This window comes from Cibotium barometz, chromosome 44 (genome assembly GCF_041138505.1).
Source record: "Cibotium barometz isolate CiBa-2024 chromosome 44, ASM4113850v1, whole genome shotgun sequence".
Lineage (NCBI taxonomy): Eukaryota > Viridiplantae > Streptophyta > Polypodiopsida > Cyatheales > Cibotiaceae > Cibotium > Cibotium barometz.
The window spans coordinates 21,839,555-21,864,021 of record NC_141089.1 but is presented as its reverse complement, the minus strand read 5'-3'; the positions used below and the strand labels follow the sequence as shown (position 1 = coordinate 21,864,021).

The 24,467-nt window shown below is 47.7% G+C and overlaps 1 protein-coding gene across 1 annotated transcript in view; it reads left to right on the top strand.

Moving 5' to 3' along the window:
- The first annotated feature begins 482 nt into the window (after positions 1-482).
- Positions 483-24,467, top strand: part of LOC147613082 (2-methyl-6-phytyl-1,4-hydroquinone methyltransferase 1, chloroplastic-like) — a 46,135-nt gene continuing 22,150 nt past the window's right edge. The window contains exons 1-2 of the mRNA XM_086782380.1: positions 483-1,594; positions 8,173-8,479. Of these exons, the coding sequence (XP_086638506.1) occupies positions 939-1,594; positions 8,173-8,479 (963 nt within the window). The 5' untranslated portion in view covers positions 483-938. The remainder of the gene's footprint in view (positions 1,595-8,172; positions 8,480-24,467) is intronic.

Sequence of the window (24,467 nt, the reverse complement as noted above, 5' to 3'; positions counted from 1 at the left end):
TTGAAAAAAGTCCTTCCCAACAAAGTGGTATCTGACCAGAGAGGCTTTGCCTTGAAACACAACTGAGAACCATTATCTTTCGCTGGGATGCGACCTTTGAAATATAGGTAAGCTTTGCATTCTGTGGCACGTTTGAACTCTAGGCAGACCACCATCAAGAGGAAGACGTGTGCTTTGAGAAATTTCTTACCAGCGAGGGTAGGAGTGTCCTCGGTTCTCTCCTTGGTGGCGTTAAGATCTACAATCACCGAATCATGAAGGCTGTGCATAGTGTTAGCATCCGAAAGCGACCCAGACATAGGGTTCTCTAAAAAGAGTGGGAGCTAGCCAAGGAGCCATAGCGTTCTCGTCTCGAGAGTTCCATTGCATGCAAGCATATCCTTACCTACTAGATCTTCATCATGTGCATGTGCTAGGTGTCCGGCTCCATGCTCCAAAGTTATGCTAGGAGGGGTAGCTCCATGCTTACCGTATGGGCAGAACTGAATCAAGCTCAGGCGGCACGTAACAGAGGGGGTAGCCACGTAATCGCAGATGTTTGGTGAGGTGGCCGCGGGAACTAGAAAGACCGGTGGTTTGCAGGGCGGTGGCCATACAACGGGAGCACCTTGTCTCGCAACCCTAACTTCAAGAGGCCTAAGAGCAGGAGGTCTGCAAACTTAAAGACCAGTGGTTTGCAGGGCGGTGGCCATACAACGGGAGCACCTTGTCGCAACCCTAACTTCAAGAGGCCTGAAAGCAGGAGGTCTGCAAACTTACCTCAGACCTAGAATCTGAAGATTCGGATGAAAGAAAGTTGAGCCTTGAAGTTTGAATGGTTGTCGATCCTGCAGACGTGGCAGATTTCCCAAACCACTCGTGTGCAAGCTGCATACATTGTTGTTTCTGTTAAACACGTCTACAGTGACCGGTCCACGACTACGGTTCCAGTTCTCGCCATGGCTTGTGCGGCCGCCATCTCCGAGCACGGCCTCTCACTGGCCTCTTCCTCCGCGAGCCTTCACTCAGGCTACCTCAGAACTGCCCAGGGCTTCCCTCTGCAGCAGCAAAGGGGGACCATCTTCTTCTCTCATCTAAGCTCCAGCAAAGCCCATCAATTCTGCAGCAAAGGTAACCTAAGTTTCATGGAAACATCACTATCATCAACAACAAGTAGAAGAAGCAGCAGCAGCAGCAGCAGCAGGAGAGCTTTCTGTGTGCAGGCCGCTTCAACTTCCAGGTCTCCCTCCCAGCCTCGCTTCATACAGCACAAGCAGGAGGCATTCTGGTTCTACCGTTTTCTATCTATAGTGTACGACCACGTCATAAACCCGGGTCACTGGACAGAAGACATGAGGGAGGATGCCTTGGAGCCTGCAGACCTTGATAACCCTAATCTTACCACGGTGGATGTCGGGGGCGGGACCGGCTTCTGCACCCAGGGCATAGTCAAGTATGTGGATGCCAAGAATGTGACCATCCTTGACCAGTCCCCCCATCAGCTTGCCAAGGCAAGACAGAAAGAGGACCTCAAGGAGTGCTCCATTATGGAAGGAGATGCAGAAGATCTTCCCTTTGCGACCGACTCTGTTGATAGATATGTTTCTGCGGGCAGGTATGGGTTCCATTTCACCCTTTTCGCCCCATTTCTACATGTAATCTGATTCATTTTTTGTAATGCATAACCCCACATGTAGCTTGCATCATTTTACTGAAAAATGTCCCACATGATGCATATGCACAGCTTCATCACGCTTGAGAAAGATAGAGATTCCGATGCTGGCCTCTGTTATGCCTTTTTGTGCTTATGTGCCAATAGGTAAAATGCACCCGGAGAGGGAGAGAGAGAGAGAGAGAGAGTTGTGAGAGAGATGGCGTGGACTTGCTCGCCTGTGGACCTGCTTGCCTGCGCACGTGTGTGAGAGAGAGCAGATTCTCCTTCGCTTCCCCTCTGGCTGCAGCTCTCACCTGTGTGTGTGTGTGTGAGAGAGAGAGAGAGAGAGAGAGAGAGAGAGAGAGAAGAAGAAAGAACTTGGAGGACTTCCAAGGCACTCCCATCGCCGTCGCCTAATACATCGCAGAGAGTTTTGTGGCCCGGAATTAACCAGGTATTACTGTAAGTACAGCAGGTACACTAGGGTTTCTAGCAAGTACTGCAGGTCCAGTAGGGTTTCCAGCAGGTGCTGCAGTACAGTAGGAGTTCTTGCAGGTACAATAGTTTCTGCAAGTACTGCAGGTACAGAAGAGTTTCCAGCTGCCGGTACTGTAGGTACAGTAGGCTTTCTAGCAGGTGACTTGCAGGTACAGTAGGGTTTCAGCAGGTGGTGCAGGTACAGAAGAGTTTCCAGCCAGTACTGCAGGTACATTAGGGTTTCAGCAGGTATTGCAGGTACAGAAGAGTTTCCAGCCAGCACTGCAGCAGCAGGTGCTGAATTTGGGTTTGAGAGAACGGGTTTTCTTTGCTTTTGTACATGGATTTGGATGACCCGGTTGCTGCTGTTGGTGGCATGGCTGCCAATAGCCTTAACATGGATCTTATTGAGGAGATGATCGAGAAGGATGTGGGTTATGCTTCAGATGCCTCGGAGCAACAAAAACGTCAAAGGCTTGATGTTGATGCAAGCTACACTCCGGTGAATGTTGGAGAGAATGCAGAGGAAAGTTCTCAGGTACGTTCTCCGGAGTTTGCACGTTTGCTGCAGATCACTGGTGAGCTTCTGCAAGAATATGTGAAGGCAAATAGGGTGCAAATGGCTGCAGTAGATAATGGTGGTGTGGCTGATGTATGCATGGAGACTTCTTTGTTGCTACAACAGCTAGCAGATTTTCATGATCGTGCTGCTATCTTCTTCTTTACTGGGCGTATTCCGTTGTTGCCTCGTCTTAGAGCATGGTTGGGCCGCTTGGTGTCGCCTGAGGCACTTGAGGAGATTTACGATGGTCCGAGAGGCTTTTATGAAATACTTTTTCGCACTTCGGAAGCCCGTAGGGCAGTCTTGGAGCAGGTGCCACTCTTTTTGGATGGGCAGTTGGTTCATGTGGTTCCGTGGAAGCCTATGGCAGAGTACCAAGATATGTTGCGCCAGGCTTGCCCAGTTTGCGTTGAAGTGGAACAATTCCCACCAATGTTTTGGCGTGTTTTACCAGGTCTCATGCGAGGTATCGGTGATGTCTTGGTGGTGCCTCGAATGACATCTAGAAACCGAAATCGTCTATGCATGTTGTGGGATACTGGGAGACCTAGGCCGACACATTTGCGTGTCAATATGGCTGGGCTGCAACCTTTAATGTATGAATTGAGGTGGGATACATTTGCTGGCCACTGTTTCAAATGTGGTGAGATGGGCCACTTTGTCTCCGAATGTCCTAAGAAAGAACAAGTTGTTGCTACCAAGGATATCGTTGATGGGCAGTTGCCCGTGGAAGATGAGCATGATGCTCCTTTACATGATGTCCAACACATGGATGTACATGTGGATGTTCAGAATGAGGTTGAGCAGCCATGGGTGGAAGTACGTGGTAAAAAGACACGATTTGTTGCCCCGCGGGGGGATTTCTCAGATGCTGTTTGGCGGGAGCCTTTGCGTACTCATCAAGGGCCCTTACATACATATGCTCGTCGCCCTTTGGGTTCAGGTGCCCAGCAACAGACCAGGATTGAGAGGCGGGAGGCCAACTTTCTCAAGGTACAGGGGCTCTTGGGGTGGATAGAGTAGAACGCTATCCTGTTAGAAGTCGCCTAACAAAAGAAGCAAAAGAAGCACAACAACAATTGCCTCTTGTGTTTGGTTCGAAGGGTGAGTTCATCTCGCCATGGGATGGTCATTACCCTTTGGCACGTGCTCGGGAACTCCAAGGGCAGTCTGAGATCACAAATACCATGTCTAAAAATGCAATGCTTCAAAAGGTTCGTGATTTGGCAGATTGTCCTGGGCCTAGTACACGGCCTTGTTGATTCCTTTTCTGGGAAGGCTTATGAAAATTGTACAATGGAATGTAAAGGGTATTTCTTCGCGCCAAAAGCAGTTCAGGCTTTGGCGTACAACTTTTTGTCATGGTTGGGATGTTTTGTGTGCAGTTGAACATAAGCAGCATAAGTTGGCTGGCAAAGCCTATGTATATAAGGGGTTTCATGTTTTCTACAGCGGACATTCTGCTTCGCAGTCAAGTGTTATGTTTGCTGTTCGTTCGCAGTTTCAGCCTTCTCTTGTGATTCAAGATGTTCATGGAAGATTTCTAGTGATACAGATTGTTTGGGATGATACGCCTTTATGGTTGTTAGGGGTGTATGCTCCAAATAATGCTTGTGCACGCCGTTTGCTGTGGAATGACTTGTGTGCTCTTTCAATCTCTCATCTTGGCTTTGTGATGGGAGACTTTAATATGTGTGTCTCCAGGGAGCAAGCCACGTCGCCTCATTCTGTAATGGATGGCCCGGAGAGAATGGCATGGGAAGCTTTTGCAGCAAGGTCGCTAAAACAAGACATGTGGTCTTGGTTGCATCCAGATGAAAGGGGTTACACTTATGCCTCACAACAGTTTCGGGGCACTTATGCTAGATTGGATAGGATGTATATTTTACATCAAGATCTCTTTTTGCCAGAGGTTCTTACTATGATGGTTGATCAGCAAACAGGTTTTCTCGGATCATTGGCCGCTTGTGTTTGAAATGGTCTATCATCCTGTGGATGCATATAAAGGCTTGTTGGGACGCTTGCCTTTGCGCTTAAATCACACTTTTTTGGAGCATGAAGTTTTTGATGTTTATATGCGTCAGTTGATACGACATTTCTCCACAAGAGTGTCCATGGCTGATTATCATGCTTGGCCAGTGTTCCTTACCAACACTCGGAAATTAGCGTGGCATTATGGTCTTGCTAATGCCTCTATAAAAACAGCATGTGGCTCTTCTTGAGTCGCTTTTAAAGGGCTTGCAGGCGTTCATGTTTACTGACTCTATGGATGCTAAAGTTGTGGATGCCATAGAATGGCTGAAAAAGGAGCTATCTAGGGTGCAGGAAGCACAATATGTTCGCTTTAAACTACTTGCACGTCTTGATGCTTTGCGGGATGCTAACTGTCAATTTCATCGCTTCTATGACAAGCTGCATCAAAAACATATGCGTGAGAATATTGTTAGGCTGATGGATGCCCAAGGCAACCTTGTTACTCAACCTTCTGAGGTTATTCAGCATCGCATCAGGTTTTATGAAGATTTGCTTGCTCCTCGAGAGGATGTCTCGCCGGCTGTCCTGGCTGCGAGGGAGTCATTGTTTGCTTGCTGAAGTACGATATCAAGTTGACCCTGATGTGGCGGTTCAGCTTGATGCTCCTGTTACTCAAGGGGAAGTGGAAGCTGTTCTCTCCAAACTTCCCATGGGAAAGAGCCCTGGTTGGGATGGTTTGACAAATGAGTTTTTCCGAAAATATGCTGATCAGCTTGCAGAGCCTTTGACGCTTATTTGTCAAAGGGTTTGGGATGAGGGATATATGCCTGCCGATTGGAAGTTGGGCATACTTCGTTTGTTGCCCAAAGTCCCTTCGCCTACTTCTTTGGCTCAATGGCGCCTGATCTCACTTATGGGTATTATGTATAAAATCTTTACAAAGATTTTTGCCAATCGCTTGTAGAAGGTGCTTCCTACTCTTATTCATCCATATCAATATGGATTTGTGCATGGCAGGAATATTCTGCATAATATTCTTAATGTTCAAGTTGGAGTGGATTATGCCAAGGCAAAGAAGCAAGAGATTGTGCTGGTGCAGCTAGATCTTGAAAAAGCTTTTGATCATGTCAGCTGGTCTTTCCTTTCTCAGTTAATGACAGCCATGGGCTTTGGTCCCAAAATGGCTAATTTGGTGCATTTACTTGGCTGTGGCTCTATCACGCGGATTATGCTCAATGGAGGACTTTCGGATGGTATTTCTCTCACCCGTTCTCTCCGGCAGGGCTGTCCTCTTAGCCCTCTTTTCTTTGCAATTGCCACTCATCCTATGTTATCTCGCCTAGAGGCTATGGCATCGCATGGTGAAGTGGTTGGTTTGCATCTCCCTCATGGCAAGCAATTGGTTGCTCAAGCCCTTGCGGATGACACTTTTATGTTTCTCAGGGCCGAAAAAGCCAATATAGATCGAGCAATGGAAGCTTGGAATAATTTTGCATTGGCTTCTGGGCTGAAAATAAATTCAACAAAATCAGCCCTCATTGTATGCACGGAATTTGATCTTGAGGCATTAGGGTGGCAAGGCCGTGTGGTGCATACAAGAGACATTGTTCGTTATCTTGGGTATCCGGTGGGTGTGGATGTGGACCCCCAAGCGTTTCTTGCTTGGATTTCTGCTCGGATCTCGGATAAATTTGTGTATTGGAAAGCTCAAGGGTGGCCTATGCACGTGAGGGTTAAGGTAGCTCAGGTTATTATGCTTAGCATGATTTCCTATTTTTTGCCTTTGCTACCTTGGACGCACAAATCTCTTCTCTGTTTGGTTGCTCCCATTCGGTTTATGCTGAGGAAGAGGCAAGGAAATATTATGGGTCAAACATGGATAGCTTGGAATCACATTACGACGCCCAAAAGAATGGGTGGGGCTGCTTTACTGGATGTCCGCTTGCATATGGTGGCGCGTAGGTGGGCGCTTTTTCAGGATATGTGTTTGCAGGAGCAGCCTTGGGTATTCATGGCTCGTGACTTGATTGAGTTGGAGGGATTGTCACATGGACGGACACGTGTGCAGGCTTCACGATGGGACATTGTGAATGCGGCTCATCCTGTCCGTATTCGCTCATCTCACATTTTATCGCATATTCTCCTTTCTTGGCATGAAGTTCTACTATTGGCTCGGTGGGATCCTGGTCATGAAAGACTACTTTTGAACTCTTTGCAGTTCGAAACATTTGTGGAGTCGCGTGTCATTGTTTGGCCAGACAGAGATGCTTCACGCATACGACTCAATCGCATGGTTAGGTTAGGCTTGGTTAGAATCCGAGATGCTGTGTTACCTGGTCGTGACAGGCCATATTCGTTTCGTCGTATTCGGCAGCACTTTAGGGTTCCTCGGACATTTCAGCCACTATGGGTTGACATCATGCATGCAGTTGAGCCTTTTACTCCATTGCCTCGGCCATCTGCAGATCAGCCTATGTAAATCTGGTGACTTGATATCACTTTCAGCTAACCAGGTCTATCATAAGCTTGTATCAGAGAAAGATTGGGTTTCAGCCAAGGCCAATAAGGTGTGGGGATTGCACAAGTCTAAATCATGGTGGCAGAAAACTCTTATGCGTGGTTGGCAGTCTAAACTCCTTTACCAAGGTAAGGTTTTCATTTGGAGGATGTTGGTGGGAGGGTTACCTACACGGGATCAGCTCAGCTGTCGTAAAATTACATTGGCCTCTTGCTTCTTCTGCACGACATGCACTGAAACAGTTATGCATCTGTTCATGAGTTGTCTAGTGGCCCGTCAGATTTGGTCTTTTGTCTCTCGCGTTTGGGAGGCAATAGAGAGGTCTACTGTTTCAGCTCATCAGTGGATATTTGGGATTTGTCCTCAAGTCATTACTTCGGACAGTCACCTTGTGATATTCCATTTCCTTAGATGGACAGGACTTTGGCATATTTGGACTACACGGAATGGGTTCATCTTTGATTCCTTGTCTGGAATACATGGGCACATTCTACGTATCCGCGGTTTGCTGCTTTGGCAGTTTTCTTCTCTTCTCTCAGCTCAGCTACTGGATGCAGATGTTATTTCGTTATGGTCTACGGCGGCTCGGCTGGCTCATCTTTGATGCTTTTATCTGGGATGCTTATTTGGCTAGGAGGCTTTCTTATTAGTGTACAGGTTTGCATGGTCATGATCCTTTAGAGGATCTTTTGTGGGGGTTTTTTTGGAGCCATAGGTTTTGTGTGAGCCATGTGGCTGATGTACATTTTTACATATAATATAAAACACCATTTCACGAAGAGAGAGAGAGAGAGAGAGAGAGAGAGAGAGAGAGAGAGGATGTGTTGTATTCCATTACGCAGAGGTCACCTGCAAAGAAAGGGTTGTTTTTTTTTGGGGGCTTTTTATTACACCATGCGGTGGTCATGTGCAGATAAAGGCTCTTATATTTTTCTTGATTTTTATTGCACCATTTGGCGGTTACGTGCAGATAAAGGCTCTTGTATTTTTCCTTGCTTTGTATTACAGTATTGAGTACTGGCCAGATCCTCAAAGAGGCATCAAAGAAGCATACAGAGTGTTGAAGAAGGGTGGAAAGGCATGCCTCATCGGGCCCGTGCATCCCACTTTTTGGCTATCAAGATTTTTTGCAGATGTTTGGATGCTTTTTCCGACTGAGGAGGAGTATATTCAATGGTTCACCAAAGCTGGTTTTGTGGATGTGAAAATCAAACGCATTGGTCCAAAATGGTACAGAGGGGTGAGAAGGCATGGATTGATTATGGGGTGTTCTGTAACTGGCGTTAAACCTGAGTCAGGGGACTCTCCACTCCAGGTATGCCCATGCCTCAATGTAATGTTGTCGTTCTGATCTTTAACTTTTTAAAGACAATACATCCATTCCATGCAGTGCATTTTAGCTTTATCCATGATGCATCTAGAGTCCATCCCAAGTCATGTGTATGGCTCAGTGTTCCTCAGATCTTTGCGCAAGCCTTTGCCTTTTCACAGTCATATGTCACACCCCCCCCCCCCCCCAAGCGCGAACCCCTCAGGATGTTCTGTAACTGGTGTTAAACCGGAGTCAGGGGACTCTCCACCCCAGGTATGCCAATGCCTCAATGTAACGTTGTTCTGATCTTTAGTTTAAGACGATACATCCATTCCATGCCATGCGTTCTTTAGCTTTATCCATGATGCGTCTAGAATCTAGGTTCCATTTGGAGTCATGTATAGCACAGTGCTGCTCGGCTCTCTGCCCAAGCTTTTGCCTTTTCATAGCCGGATGTCACAACCCCCCCTCCCCCAAGAAAAAAAGAAAAGAAAAAAGAAAAAAAGGAAAAACAAAACAAAACAAAACAAAACAAAACAAAGCAACAAGTCCATCTTTCTGACACAACAAAGCCTTTGAATGATCGTTGTACGATTTTGTGTTTTGCTAATTTTAAAGAATTGCTATGTTATAAAGGTCGTAACTAGACTACTAATGAGGCTAGGCTTATAATTATTGGGTTCACTGTAAATTGATATATGAGGCTAGGCTTATAATTATTGGGTTCTCTGTAAATTGACGTATGAGTGCTTTTGTTAGGTGTTGCGTTTGTTATTGACTTCAAGCCTATATAAGTGAGTGGATTGCTGACAATTGATGTTCTCCAGCTGGGAGGATTCGCAAGGATTAGGATCCAGATTGGGCTTGATCAAGCTCTAGCCAGGCACCTAGATATTGGGCTCCAGTCATATGGAACGCCAATGTTTGAATGGTCAGTATATGCCAAGCCTCAAGATCGGGGGTGCTTTGGATGGAGCCATGGTTGGGTGTTGAGCTGGGCAACCCCTTTGATTGGTCATTACACGCATGATTGTTGCAGGATCATGGGCTTAGGTGAGCATTATGGATGTAGATGGTCGTTTTCAGCGTGTGAGTGAACGCTAAGCCATAATTTGACTTCCGTCCTCTACAAGTAGTGCCTGTGAGAAAACACCTTTTAGGCTGACTGACCAGCACCCCCCCCCCCCCTCAGTATATATAGCCTTGCCTATCTTTCATCATTGGTGTACCACTTCATTGTCATATCCGGTACCATCTGGCCACTACCCGGGACAGCAGCCCTCTCTGCTATCATCTGCATTTTACATCTGCTGGTACAGGCCGCCTACATCAGGTTGACCTCAGCATTTCACATCAGGCTTACATAGGCATTTTCAGCCTGTCATCAACGCTTACATCTGGGCTGACATCAGAGTTTATCTTCAGCCTTACATCAGCGCTTACATCTGGGCTGACATCAGCGTTTATCTACAGCCTTACATCAGGGCGCACATCATCCCTTACATCAGCATATCATCTGTGTTTTACCACAGCCCATGGGACAGCAGCCCCCTCTGCTATACATAGAGCATATCAGCGTTTTTGCCTCAGCTCTCACCATCGGGACAGCAGCCCACTCTCTGCTACATCATACCATCGGGATGGCAGCCCACTTTCTGCTAAGCTTCACCATTGACATCACATTAGGTATGCTGCACCCGTGTCACCAGAGCTTGCACTACTCGGGACGGCAGCCCTCTCTGCTCCACCCCTCAGGTATGCAGCACCCTTGTCATCAGAGCCGCACCCTTCAGGTCTTGCAGCACCCTTGTCATCAGAGCTTGCTCCACACCACCACTTGGGACAGCAGCCCTCTCTGCTCTTCATCTACCACCTCAGGTACGCAGCACCCTTGTCATCAGAGCCTGCACCCTTCAGGTCCTGCAGCACCCTTGTCATCAAAGCTTGCTCCACACCACCACTTGGGACGGCAGCCCTCTCTGCTCTTCATCTACCACCTCAGGTACAGTAGCACCCTTGTCATCAGAGCCTGCATCACCTCATCTTCTGCTGCCACTACCACCTCGGAGTGCCTTTGCATCCACTGGCGCAAGCCTTCGACACCGACCACCACTCGGAGTGCTTTGCCTCACATCGACATGAGCCTTCGTCATCGACCGTGCTTCAGCTCCGACGTCATCTCTGCTTCTACATTGGTCTCTCTACTCAGAGTCACCTCACGCCTAAGGGCTCTTGTACATATTTGCACTCACCCTTATATATATATTCCCTCACATATTTCATGCTGTGTGGTTTTGCTCTGATCTCTCGTACATCTAGTCCTTTTGTCCTTTTGCAAATTTGCCCTCACATGGTATCAGAGCTATTGTGAGCAAAGGGATTGAAGACCTCGAGAGCACACAACATGGATTGTCTACCCGTACTCCCAGAGGACCAATTTCTCTCACCAGAAGTTGATTCTCCAAACTCTGGTCTGGACCACACAGGGAATGACCACCACTCGGGATTACAACCCTCTCTGTGCTTCATCTACCACCTCAGGGACAACAACACACTAGTCATCAGAGCCTGCATCACCTCATCTTCCGTTGCCACTAAGCCTTCGTCATCGACCGCGCTTCAGCCCACATCATTTCTGCTTCTACACTAGTCTCTCTACTCAAAGTCACCTCACACCTGAGGGCTCTTGTACATATTTGCACTCACCCTTATATATATATATTCACTCACATATTTCATGCTGTGTGGTTTTGCTTTGATCTCTCATACATTTGGTCCTTTTGCCCTCACAGTGTCAAGGTTAGTCATCCTTTCTCTTGGGCTACCCAAGGTTGGAGGTGGACTTATGTGGTGTGGTTGTCACGTACCAACGTGTTTCAAGTGTTAGCAATCATCTCCTGTCTATACCATATCACTCAGTGAGGGCCTTTGTTGTGGGTGTGCCCGCCCAGGAGTTCTCTCCATTTTTCCATATTTTTTCGTGTTGTTTTCCTTATTTTTCTTGGTCGTGGGGACTATTGTTGTAGGCCGACTGCCTATGTATTGGCCGACTTCACCTCTGTACTGGCCAACTTCATTTCTGTCTTGGCCGACTGCATATATGCTAGCTGACTGGTCTTTTACCTAGTCGTGGACATATTTGCTGTTGTCGGCTGTTTTTGGGCTAGCCGACCAGCACCATAGGGTGGTATAAATACCACCCTTGCCCCCCACTTCTATATTGTACCGGATCTTGTGTACATAACAGAGTTTATGCAGCTTCTCTCTCTCTACACTTTTGTGTTTTGCTTCTCACAGCAATTGGCTCATTTTCTGCTATGCATTCCGACATGGTATCAGAGCCCCAAGTGGTTTGAAGCTTGGAGACAGTGAGAGCTTGAGGGTTTGCTGTTTTTTGGTGCTGATTGGAGAATCTTGGGCTGTTCAAGACTTGGAGAACGGGTAGAAGGCAGCCATCACTGTTGGGCAACCACCTTGCATAGTGTTTGCAGCCTCCTCTTCATTTTTTTTCCCACCCACCGTCCCTTCACAAGACCTTGTGAACCCTTGAGATGGCAGATTTGCTTGAGATGGCTGAGAAGCATGTGAAGATCCCCACTCTCCCCACATTCCTAGTGGATCGACAGTTGGACGGGACCAACTATGGCATCTGGAAGGTAATAATGGAGTCTGTCTTGGAGTCTTATGACTGGGCTGATTTCATTGTGGTTGGTGTTCCACGGCCAGAGTTGGAGGACGGGGAGCTTTTACCTTCTACTAGGAAAGAACTGGAGGCCCAGGCATAGTTATGGGATCGTGTCCACTGTCAATGCCCATGTGCGTTCTTTCATCTTCCTTAATTGCACACACCAGGTGATTAATCATATCAAACACATGACGTTGGCTCGAGGGATTTGGTAGCACTTGGCTTCTTTGTATAATAGGGTATCAATCGTGAAGCGGATTTCCTTGGAAGTGCAGATGCGAGTGATGAATCCTGCAAAGTCTTCGACGATGTGGGAGCACATCAACAAACTCCAGGCTCTTCAGGAGGAGGTTCTTCAGGCTGGGAAGGAGATATCTTCAGAGGATATGGCCATCACTTTGTTGTCTCATGTGACATCACAATATTCAGCTTTCTATTCCTCTTTGATCACTAGTGGGAGGGTCAGCACCATCACATGGGAGGAGCTCCCATGGTCTTGGACCAGGAAGAGCGGTTTACGAACCCTCTACAGGGCAGAGGTTCTGAGGCCTTGACTGGCTAGCGGCCGCAACAGGGGCAAAGGGAAGTCTTCACGGGCAAAGTCTTCTGAGCAGGAGCCCGACTCGGATTGTGATGCCTTGAAGGCAGAGTGGACCTGGAACCATTGTAGCAAGAAAGGCCACTATTGGAGGAAATGTCCTCAGCGGAGTACCGAGAAAGGTGCAGATTTTTTAGTTGTAACTCTGAAGACTCTAGCTTTTGTGCACTTGGAGATTATGGACACCGGAGTTTCATCTTCTTGGAGCAGGGAGGCGGTTGCTCACCGCTAGGGATACTCGGGAGTGGATTCTAGACAGTGGTGCTTCCAGGCACATGACTCCTTCCCAAGAGTTATTACAAGATCTTCGTAGGCAAATAGTGTCAAAGTCATGCAGCAACAGCACAGCACGCACAACACCCTAGGACACCAATCAATGTCGATGGCTGGGCTCCCATCTCCTAGCCATTGCTCCCCCCCAAAAACCCGGCCGGAGGAGATATCTATGTCAAGGTGTCTCGACACCCTATATATGGCTCGACTTCCCATGCTCTTGCATATGGGATAATCCACCACAATTTCTAGCCATGCGATAACCCGAGAGTAGCTATGAGAATTGCCACCTCCAATACCCTCCTTCAATTCGAGCACCTCGATCAAACAGAGGTTAGGACTGCCCCAGGACCACACAGGCCAAGCTCTAATACCATGTCAAAGTCACGCAGCAGCAGCACAAACCCCACCCTAGGGCACTGAGCAACGTCGGTTGCTGGGTTCCCATCTCCCAGCCATTGTCCCCCCCCCCCCCCCCCCAAAAAAAAAAAAACCCCAGCCAGAGGAGATATCTATGACAAGGTGCCACTACGCGCTATGTGTGGCTCTTCGACTTCTTATGCTCTTGCATATGGGATAATCCACCACAACTTCCAGTCATGCGATAACCCGAGAGTAGCTATGAGAATTGCCACCTCCAACAAACATTGCCACCTCCAATACCCTCCTTCAATTCGAGCACCTCGATCAAACAGAGGTTAGGATTGCCCCAGGACCACGATGGCCAAGCTCGATACCATGTCAAAGTCACGCAGCAGCAGCAGCAGCGTTGCTGCTGATGCCACCGTTTGCTGCTAATGCTGGACGCTGACTGGAGGGCTGTGCGCATGGCTACAGCCAGGTGGGCTGCTGTCAGTGAAAGGACACCAAACGGGCTGCCAGCAACCAGCAACCAGCAACCAGACAGGTGGGCAGCCACGCAAGTGTCAGTTTTGGCAGACAGCCAGTTGAGCATCTAGGTGGACGCCAGGTGTGGGAAAGCGGTGCAGAGGATGGGCACATAGCAGTGAATTTGGCTAGGGGCTGGTTTCACTGGACATAAAGGTGGACAGGGGCTGGTTTCTCTGGACATAAAGGCAGACAGGGGCTGGTTTTTCATGAACATAGACATCATGTCTATGGCGTTCAACTGATGGAACTTTCAGCTTCTCTTTATTTTGGTTCGGGACTGTTTTGGAAAGGGTTTATGGACTGTTTCGTGGTAGTGCATGTGGCTATGAACATGAGCAATGCTCGGGACTGTTTTGAGATCAGTTTGAGGACTGTTTATGGGCTGTTTTTGTTTGGTAGCAAATTCAGCTATGTGCTTGGCCGGCTGCAAGTACAGGTCAATTGAAAGTGTTTCTTGGCATGGGAGTGATGCAAGCTCGCATGGCTGCGTGCTCATGGAGCAGATTGTTTTCTTCCTGCTAGAAAGGAACAAAGGGACCTACAGTTATGGGCATCTCTATGTTTCCAGATGTTTCATGAGGGAACAGGTCATGGGTTTCTCGAGGAAACATGTATTTGGGTTTCTCCAAGAGATAGGTCACATGCAGGCAGAAGGTACAAGAATGGACACATGTTTGGTACAGCCTTGCTACTGATTGGGCAGGGGACAGGGAATCCATGACAGAGATGGATAGTACCCTTGGAAGGTAGAGAGGATTGGTACAGGTGTGTCGACTGTATGGTATGCTGTGCTATGATGCAAGTTCTCTTTTGAGAGACAGTTTGGGAGTCTGTGTTGTGATGCAGAAGCACTGGATGTGTCAGGGTGTGATGCTGTTCATAGGGTGAGAGGCTATGGATGGTTGTGGCAGCCCTGATCATGGGAGAAAGCTTCTGTATGCAGGACTCAATGTGTGAGAGTCTTTTGATGTGAACAATGGCTGGACTTGTTTGTGGATGCCGAGTGGATATGAAGCCATGATGCAGGCTTCAGGAGTTCTACTATGACGGCTGAGTTCCCAGCCTTATTGTAATCAAAGCTCTTATAATCAATTAAAGAAATACCGCAAGGGGTGCCACTGCGTTTTGGGGCCAATCGGTGTCCGTGTACTGTTTGCAGGAGCACTCTAGCTCCCCGTGTTTGTTTTCCTTTTCTAGGTCCTCAATGGTGTTGAAGTGTTTTATGTGTGAGTGTTTGCTTCACCGCCCGTCAGATTTCTGAAGGCGGGTTTCAAACGGCCAAGATTGTGAGCCTCGCTCACGGCTGTCATGGTTGGGTGGCGAGTATGCCTGCACCCCCTTCATGGTTTATGGTTTGTTTTGTAGATTTGCCTTTCGGGGAGATCTTGGAGGTTTGACAGTGGTATCAGAGCCAACCCTAATGCAAGAAGCTGAAAAGGTATGTGTGGGTATACATCACATCTGACAAGAGACCCGGGTATGCTTCTCATTGTTCTCTTCCTATGAATCGTTGCTTTTGCTATCAAGTCGTTGCTCTATGTTGCATGAGATTGTGGTTGGCGTAGGGAAAAAGCATGTCTAGTCGTGTGAGAGGGGAGAAAAGATCGCGGTGTTTGAGTGAGCCCTTTTTTGAAGAGTCTCATGCTTGACCATGCTGGCTATCCTAAGGGGCAGGTGGCTGTACAGAGGTCACAAAAGGTACATCAGCCGTACAAGGCTGTACGGGCCTGTGCATACAGGCACAGCAGCCGTACAAGACTGTACGGACCTGTGCATACAGATACAGCAACCACACACGTGGCGGGTCTGGGTAGAGGCCTGGACAGGCTGTACTTGTGGTACAGGGGTCGTATGAGCACAGTATGCGCAGCTGTACGTATGTACGGACTGGTGTGCATTAAAAGCAGCGTCAGACCTGCACGACAACCTCTGAATAGTCCATAGTGTATGGATAGCAGTGTGCAAGAGGGAAAAGCAGCCGGCAATAGTCTAAAAACAGCGTATTGCAGTTTTTAAAAGAAAAAACAGAATGTAAAAAAAAAAAAAACTGAGCATTGGTTTCTCACAAAAAAGAAAAGCATGGGACCGTTTTTTTTAATATCAAGGGGACTCATATATTTACATACATTAGAAAGAAAGAAAAAAAAGAAGCGGGCAGTTTTTTTTTTAACTTGGAAAAAAAAAAACACTTACCTTCCCGAATCCGATGGCGCGTGTGGGGGTCCCTTACCTGGTCGCCTGGGGGACGGACATGGGAAGGGTTGTCGATGGCACTTGTGAAGGGCTGTTGGAGTAACCAGGGCTGTCAGCGGTTGCAGGGACTGTTGGGACTCCATGGGGCTTGTGGCAGCCCACATGGGGACTGCACCTTGCTGATGGGCACCCCTTTGGGGTGAGGAAGCTCAAGTTTTTGGGGCTGTTTCCCATGCAGCCACGCATGACGTGTGCACGCACTCATGCAGATGCAGGGCAGCCTAGCAGAGCCGCACATGCCACAGCCATCCGTGTTACCTGAGGTCTACCACACGCAGCCAAAGGTTGTGGACAGCCACATGTAGGTTGTCCGGACAGAGGCGTACGATCGTCAGTGGGCTGCCCTACAGCAGCAAGTGATGGCGACGTGTTTTTCTACGATCTCTCTTCAGATTCTTCTCTCTAAGATGTCTAGGTTGTGTATGGGACTTTGTGGTGTACTTGCAAGGTTCGAATGCACGTGCTTTATTCTATCTCAGTTTTGGACCAGCGTGTTATGAGGTATGTGTTTGTTTTTCACATGCAAGGAACATGCAAGATAAGGTTTAACAATAAAAGCACAGTGTTGTACCGTGTTATGCAAGTACACATGTTTGTTCTAGGGTACACATGGGAGTTTTTGGTCCAAGAACTTTATGGACACACACACACGAGTTAGTCATGGACTTGTACTATGTAAGACATAGACCTAATACCCTACAGATATTGGAATGACCATTGTTTTCATTGTTGGGCTTTGATAGGCAAGACTTATCTCTATATGCACTTATCTGCATATGCAGGATTGAGGAATAGTTGACCACACATTGACATTGACTACACGGATATTTGATAGAGGGCATCTAGCTTAAGTTTACATGTTGGGATTCATTGTTAGATTGCATGACAAGACGGTTATGCGACAATACCCAATATGTATCTTTTCAGCCTAGGTTTTGATGGTCCTCTAGTTTTATGTCCATAGCATGAGTGTGTACAGATATTCATGCTATTCCAAGTATACTCGCCTATTCTTATACCAAGACTATTGAATCATGGTTATTCAAGAACTTGCGCTATGCGCATAAGTTTTTGGAAGCAAGTTTTGGTTTCCAAGATTTTTCGGGTTTAGACAGATGCTTTGACTGGGACGCTGGTCAAGGTTGTTCTTCTTTGTGTACACAGATGTTGTCTAATCCCTGGACCGAGTTATGATCACTAGTCTCGTTTGGAGTTCTTCCTTTCGAGAACTTGTTTCAGTTTGTGGCACATGGTCAGCCATTGGCGTTTATTGTTTCTGATAGATCGCGACAGATCCACAAACTGGTGTTTTTTAGTAATCGTAGCACGGGTATGGGGTGTATCATGGTGGTATGGGACGCCATGATCCATCACATGTTATGGGGCTACTCCAGATTGTTAAGACTTCATTTGGACTCTGCGCCTACAAACACGAGGCTATCTCAACATTTTTGAGGGATAAATACTTTACTTTTGATAAAGAAAGTTATGATAGATGCTAGCTTGTGTCTTAACCAAGTCTATTGGAACAGTTGTTCCTTTCATGTCCAAGGTCCTTATAGACCTTTTGAGGTCTATTTGGAAAGTTAGGCTTCCAAGGTGATGAAGTAGAGATTGATGATCTTTTCTAGAAGATCGGTTCTTCTCTTGTTTGGGAAGAGACTACTGTTGTGTTCCACTTGGTTCAGGCTTCAGTAGTAGGTGCTGGGTTTTCTAGTTTTCCAGACCAGTTTTATAGAGGACATCAAGATGAAAGCATGGTAGTCAAATGGAAGATACTTTTGGTTTCGGGATAACCCTTTAGGACAGTGGTTGCTTACCTCTGGTATTGGTAGCATTGTCAGCTTCGAGTTACCCAAATGATCCATTTGCTCTGGATTAGGCTCTTGTGACTAGGAATTGACGCTCATGTCATGTTATTTGAGCAGGTCGATCTCTTAGTCGGATTGTCCTTGAGACTATTGGTTTCGACCAATAGAGGGTGTTTCTCTAGTGTTGCGAATGTGACAACTTCTCTTTGAGTTCTTTTTCTTGAGCTCAAGAGTGAGCTCTTTTGAGGAAGGGGAGTATGTCATGTGCACGCTAGGGGCAGGCAAATTGGCGAGGGGCAATCAGATTGGCGAGCTAGAGTGTGATATGTTGTGGGCAGACATGTGCTTTTTGGTCCGCTATTGATAGTGTGTGCTTTTTGGGTGTTCCTTCCCTATTTATTGGGAGGAGGGGTACCAGTTGGGCGCACACCGACGGATGGAGCATAGGAGTGTAGAGCGCATGGAGTAGGAGCACCATCGTGCAGGAGGTCGTCATCCTTGGGGGACAACCCCGGGTGGTAGAGGACCCTGGATGAGGACGATGGCAGGGCAGGGCACTCATGAGAGCATGACGCTCTAGCTCGTGGCTTGGTGGGAACGACCAAGATTGTGAGCCTCGCTCATGGCTGCCATGGTTGGGTGGCGAGTATGCCTGCACCCCCTTCATGGTTTATGGTTTGTTTTGTAGATTTGCCTGACGGGGAGATCTTAGAGGTTTGACATCAAGATGGTCTTGCTGATTGATGGACTATCTTTGCGCGTAAGGTGCATTTGTATCACATCTGCATTAGCCCTTCCTTTTCTAGGCATGTTGTGGCCAAGGCTTGGTTAGAGACTTGAGGAGAGAATCATGCCTCAATTTGGTCCCCAAATTTGTTAGCAGTCATTTCTTGTATGTATATTTACACTAGGGTCTCTATTGTGGGTGTGCCCGCCCCATTTAGGTGTTTTCTCATTTTTCCCACTCTCCATATTTTTCCCTATTTTTACTAGGTGTGGGAAGTGTATTGTGGTTCTTGGAGTGATCCAGGTGATGGCCGATTGGTTCTGCTGCTCCCTGCTTCTCTCTGCTGCTGTGGCTGACTTCGCACGTGTGATAGCCGACTCACTGAAGCTGGCCGAATGGAGTTCAGCAAGTCGGGTGTCCCTATGTTGCTGTTGGCCGTCCTTACTGCTGGCCGACTGGATCACAGGGGCCATATAAAATGGCCCCTTGCTCCCCCACTTGTAGTATTCTGTCACCGGGATTTTCTTGTGTATATATAGCAGAGTTACACGCATCTCTCTCTTCTTCTCTATTGCTGTATTTTTCTGCAGTGCACGTGTTCTTGCTCGTGTTCTCAGATTTTGTCTTCATCTCCGTTGCATATTCTGACATGGATCAGAGCTCTAGGCTCTTGATAGATCTTGGGAACTGTGTGTCAATTGGATGGGAACAAATCTGTTCTGGAGTCTTACGACCTTGCTGATTTCATTGTTGTTGGGGTTCCACGGCCGGAGTTAGAGGAAGGGGAGTTACCCTTGATTCGGAAGGAACGCGAGGCACAGGCACAGTTGTGGGATCGTGTCAATGCCAGGGTTCGTTCTTTCATTTTCCTCAATTGCACACCACAAGTAATGAATCATATCAAGCATATGACGTTGGCCAGAGGTATATGGCAGCATTTGGCTTCTCTCTATAAAAGGGTATCGCCCATGAAGAGGATCTCCTTGGAAGTACAGATGCGGGTGATGAATCCTGCAAAGTCGTCGACGATGTGGGAACACATCAACAAGCTACAGGTTCTTCAGCAGGAAGTTCTCCAGGCTGGGAAAGAGATATCATCGGAGGATATGGCCATTACGTTGCTGTCGCATTTGCCCTCTCAATACTCAGCATTCTACTCTTCTTTGATTACCAGTGGGAGGCTTAGCATCATCACATGGGAGGAGCTTGTGCCCATGGTCTTGGACCAGGAGGAAAGATTCACGAACCCTCCACAGGGCGGAGGTTCGGAGGCCTTAACTGGCCAACGGTCGGAATAACAACAACAAGGGCAAAGGGAAGGCTTCATCGGGAGAAGTCTTCTACGAAGAAGCCTGACGCAGCCTGAGAAAAATTGAAGGTCGAGAGGACCTGCAATGATTGTGGCGAGAAAGGCCACTATTGGAGGCAGTGTCCCAAGCGGAGCACCGAGAAGGGTGTCGAATCCTCAGCAGCAATCATGAAGACTCCAGCTTTTGTGCACATGGAGGTTATGGACACCGGTGTTTCATTTTCTTCGTGCAGGGAGGAGGTTGGAGGACTCTCTGCTACGGATACTCGGGAGTGGATTCTAGACAGTGGTGCTTCCAGGCACATGACTCCTTCCCGTTCAGCTTTACAGGATCTTTTCAGGTATTCTGGTCACATTCTTACTGGGGATACATCCACTATCCCAGTTCACAGTGAGGGCATGCTGGAGATAGTTCCCGATGGCAGAGGGGGGAAGCATTCCTCCCAGGTGTTGTATGTTCCATCACTTGGTTTTTATCTGTTGTTGTCAGTGCATCAGGTTTGCAAGACTGGCATACGGGTGGAGTTTGATGAGCATTTTGTTGCTCTCCGAGACAAGGCAATAGGCCAGGTAGTTTGGGAAGGTGGAGTGGAGAATGGAGTTTACAAACTTTCAGCACTCTCTCTCCCAGGTCCTCAGTTTTGTGATGAGTGGCAATCTGGTAATGGCCACTTAAGTGTGGATACGCTGCAGGTGCAGGCTTCCCGGGACCAGATGGTGGATAGCTTGCCAGTTGATGGCAACAGTTGGCAAGAACTTTTCAGTACAGATGTTGGTAGTTCTTGTGTTCGTCAGTCAGAGGAAACTTTACAAGTAACTTATGCTCTGATGTCTCGTAGTATTCGGGACAAAGAATTCAGAGGGAGTTGGTTACAGGTTTCCGAAGGCCTTGAGTGGTCTTCAGCAGGTTTCCAAGACTTGGCATCCCACCGTAATAGGTGTTGATCCTTGTGAGCAGTATGATGCCTCCTTGACTCGGAAGCAGAATGGTTCATTGATTTGGTTGATGCATACCAGATTGGACGGGAGCTTCCTGATGAGGCTGTTGAGCTCATGTTTGTAGAGGACTCTTTGGGAGGCAGGATTGTGTATCTTGTGGTTTCTGCAGCATGCGAAGGATCTTGGACTCTTTTACACAGGAGGAGGATTGATGGATGGAGTCAGACTCCAAGGATGGAGTGACTCACATTGGGGAGGAGATCCAGACACGAGGAGATCCACATCAGGCTACAATTTTACCCTCGGCTCAGGAGCAGTTTCATGGAGCAGTAAGAGGCAGCCAACTATTGCCTTATCATCGACGGAGGCAGAGTACCGAGCTGCTTGTGGTGCTGCTTGCGAGGTTGTGTGGCTGCGGAGGTTGCTTGGTGAGATTGGGTTTCCACAGAAAGAGCCCACTGTTATCTAGTGCAATAACCAGAGTTGTATAGCTATTGCTCGGAACCCGGTCTTCCATGCTCGGACCAAGCACATAGAGATACAATATCACTTTGTACGTGAGAAGATCTTGGCGGGTGACATCTTGCTTCTTTATTGTTCGACGGAGGACAATGCGGCGGACCTCTTCACGAAGTCTCTACCTCAGGCTATGCTCTGGCGGCACTCCAGCTCCCGGGGTTGGTTCCACACCAGGAGCTGAGAGGGGGTGTTAGCAGTCATCTCCTGTCTGTATATTTACACTAGGGCCTTGTTGTGGGTGTGCCCGCCCGATTTAGGTGTTTTCTCATTTTCCCCCACTCTCCATATTTTTCCCTACTTTTACCAGGTGTGGGAGGCTGCCCTGTGGTTCTTGGAGTGATCCAGGTGATGGCCGAATGGTTCTGCTGCTCCCTGCTTCTCTCTGCTGGTGGCCGACTTCACACATGTGATGGCCGACTCATTGAAGCTAGCCGACTGGAGTTCAGCAGGTCGGGTGTCCCTTTGTTGCTGTCGGCTGTCCTTTCTGCTGGCCGAGTGGATCACAGGGGCCATATAAAATGGCCCTTACTCCCCCACTTGTACTATTCAGTCATCGGGATTTTCTTGTGTATATATAGCAGAGTTACACGCCTCTCTCTCTCCTTCTCTATTGTTGTATTTTTCTGCAGTGCACTTGCTCTTGTGTTCTCAGATTTTGTCTTCATCTCCGCTGCATATTCTGACAAAATCGAGATGAAAGATGTCGAAGAGTGACTAAAATATTATTGGTATGCTCCAGGAGCATCAATTGCACACCTTGGGTGCATGTCTCCACGCATGTGGGGATAATGATTATGGCCTTCTGCTTTTTTCTTTGATGCATGCAAGTATATTGGCTCAAGGGCGAAGTATCTGTTGGAGTATGCATAGGCGGAAGCATAGAGAGAGAGAGAGAGAGAGAGAGAGAGAGAGAGAGAGAGAGAGAGAGAGAGAGAGAGAGAGAGATTGTTGACAAGATCACCTTTATTACGCAAGAGGCTTTTACACTGGCAATAGCCAGTAGATGGGTGATACAATGTGTAGGGATTGGATAGTGAACAAGTGATGAGGGAGGCCCTTTATATAGAGAGGCCAGAAGCTAGCTGACTGTCACGAGAAGCTGGCCGACAACTCATGACTTGCAGAAACGTGAGAAAATACAAGTGTGCCAATAAAAGGTCCAGTTCCACACCACAGAGATGCACAAAATTCTAACACCCCTCTGTAGCTCATAGTGTTCAAAAGTCTAAAGAAGATAAGTTGATGAAAATGCAACCATGGACACTCCAATATCGCGTAGTACCAGATAGACCATGGAAAGAGCACCTACCAGCCTGACTTCTCGAAACAAAATGCCACCTGCAACATGTGGAAGCTCGGTAGAAGAATTGGTAACTTCAATGCTTAGAATTCAGCAATCGTTCGTGAGGAAGATAACACACAATAGAGAGATATGTGTAGAAATAGAGAGAGAGAGAGAGAGAGAGAGAGAGAGAGAGAGAGAGAGAGAGAGAGAGAGAGAGAGAGAGAGAGAGAGAGAGAGAGAGAGAGAGAGATTTTATTAGCGTCTTCCAAAAGACCGAACTCGGCCTATGAGACAAATTAGTGTACGTGTATGGGGTATCCTCTGTCATCCCAACAAAATGAAAAAGTACTGAACTAAAAAGGTGAATCTGGGTGTGCAATAAGTACAATGAGTGGGGGAGGGCATGGAGCTCTACTAGTAGGAGAATGCAAAGCTATATGCATGGAGTATACAATCATGATATGCAACCTAGCGAGCTCTGTACCATACTGGGGGTATAAAATGGTATACATCAATGAAGGGGGTGTCCACAGCTCCCTGAAGAACATGCCTGGGTCTGCTCTGAAGCGAGCCAGTCGCTCCGCACCCTCTCTGTGAAACTGAGCTCTGATCTCTGTCATCTCTCTCTGGTATAGGCGTGGTGTCCGAAAGCCAGGTGTCCTCTGTCTCCTGCGGGCTCTGAGTGTCTCTGCTCTCGGGATAGTAATTCCCTGCTATGTAGGGGCTGGGAGTGTGGTGGATCTCTGAAAAAATGTAGTAATCTGTGTCTGTCGTCCCCCCTCTGGAGCTGTCTGAGCCTGTAATGATGTCTCTCTGTGACGCTGTATGTCTAGAATGAATCTCCCCAGTATGCACTGGTCTGCTGCCTCAAAGAGCTGGCGTAGGGAATGTGGCTCTCTGAATAAAATGGGATATCTCTCTCTGATGGCTGTATATGCTCTGCATCTGCATACATAATTCTCCAGTCGATGTGATGAGACTCTAAGCTGACCAATAGCTACTCGGGAGCTGTGTGGTAAAAAGCCCTCCATGTATCTAGGCCTCTCTATAAATCCATCATCAATGATACTCATGAAGTGATCTCTGTAGTACAACATCTTCGGTGGAAGAGGCTGTGTAGGCGATATCCATGTCTCTCGTGTATAGAGCTGCCATAGGTCCTGTCTCAATACTCTGTTCCTCTCACTATGAGAGAGACAGATATGTGGTGCATCCCTATCATACTGGAATGGTGGTAGATGATCCATGTCTAGGCCATGCTATGAGAACCAATGTGTGACCTGTGCATACCATGATCCTCTGTCTCCTGCCTCAGCCAGCTGTCTAGATGCCTCAAAAGCTCTGTATGACAATCTGTCCTGTGGCATCACTCTGAATCTGTCTAGCAGGCATATAGTCTGGAATATGGCCTCTACCATCATAGGAGGTGCAGCAAACTCTGCTCGGATAATGTCATGAGGTACTGACGGTTTGCTGCGTATCATGAGGGCCATCATGAGGGCCTGTGGTCTCTCTATCTGTGTCCACCAATGGGTAGCAAGGCCTGGCGCCCATACCGCTGCTCCATACATCAGTGCCGGTGTGACTAATGTGTCAAATAGCCACCCCTTCGTCCGAGGCTCCTGAAAATGCGCATGGTGGCACTGTCTCTCTAGCATAGCCAATGTTGCATATCCCCATGTCAATCTAGCTATGGCTGTT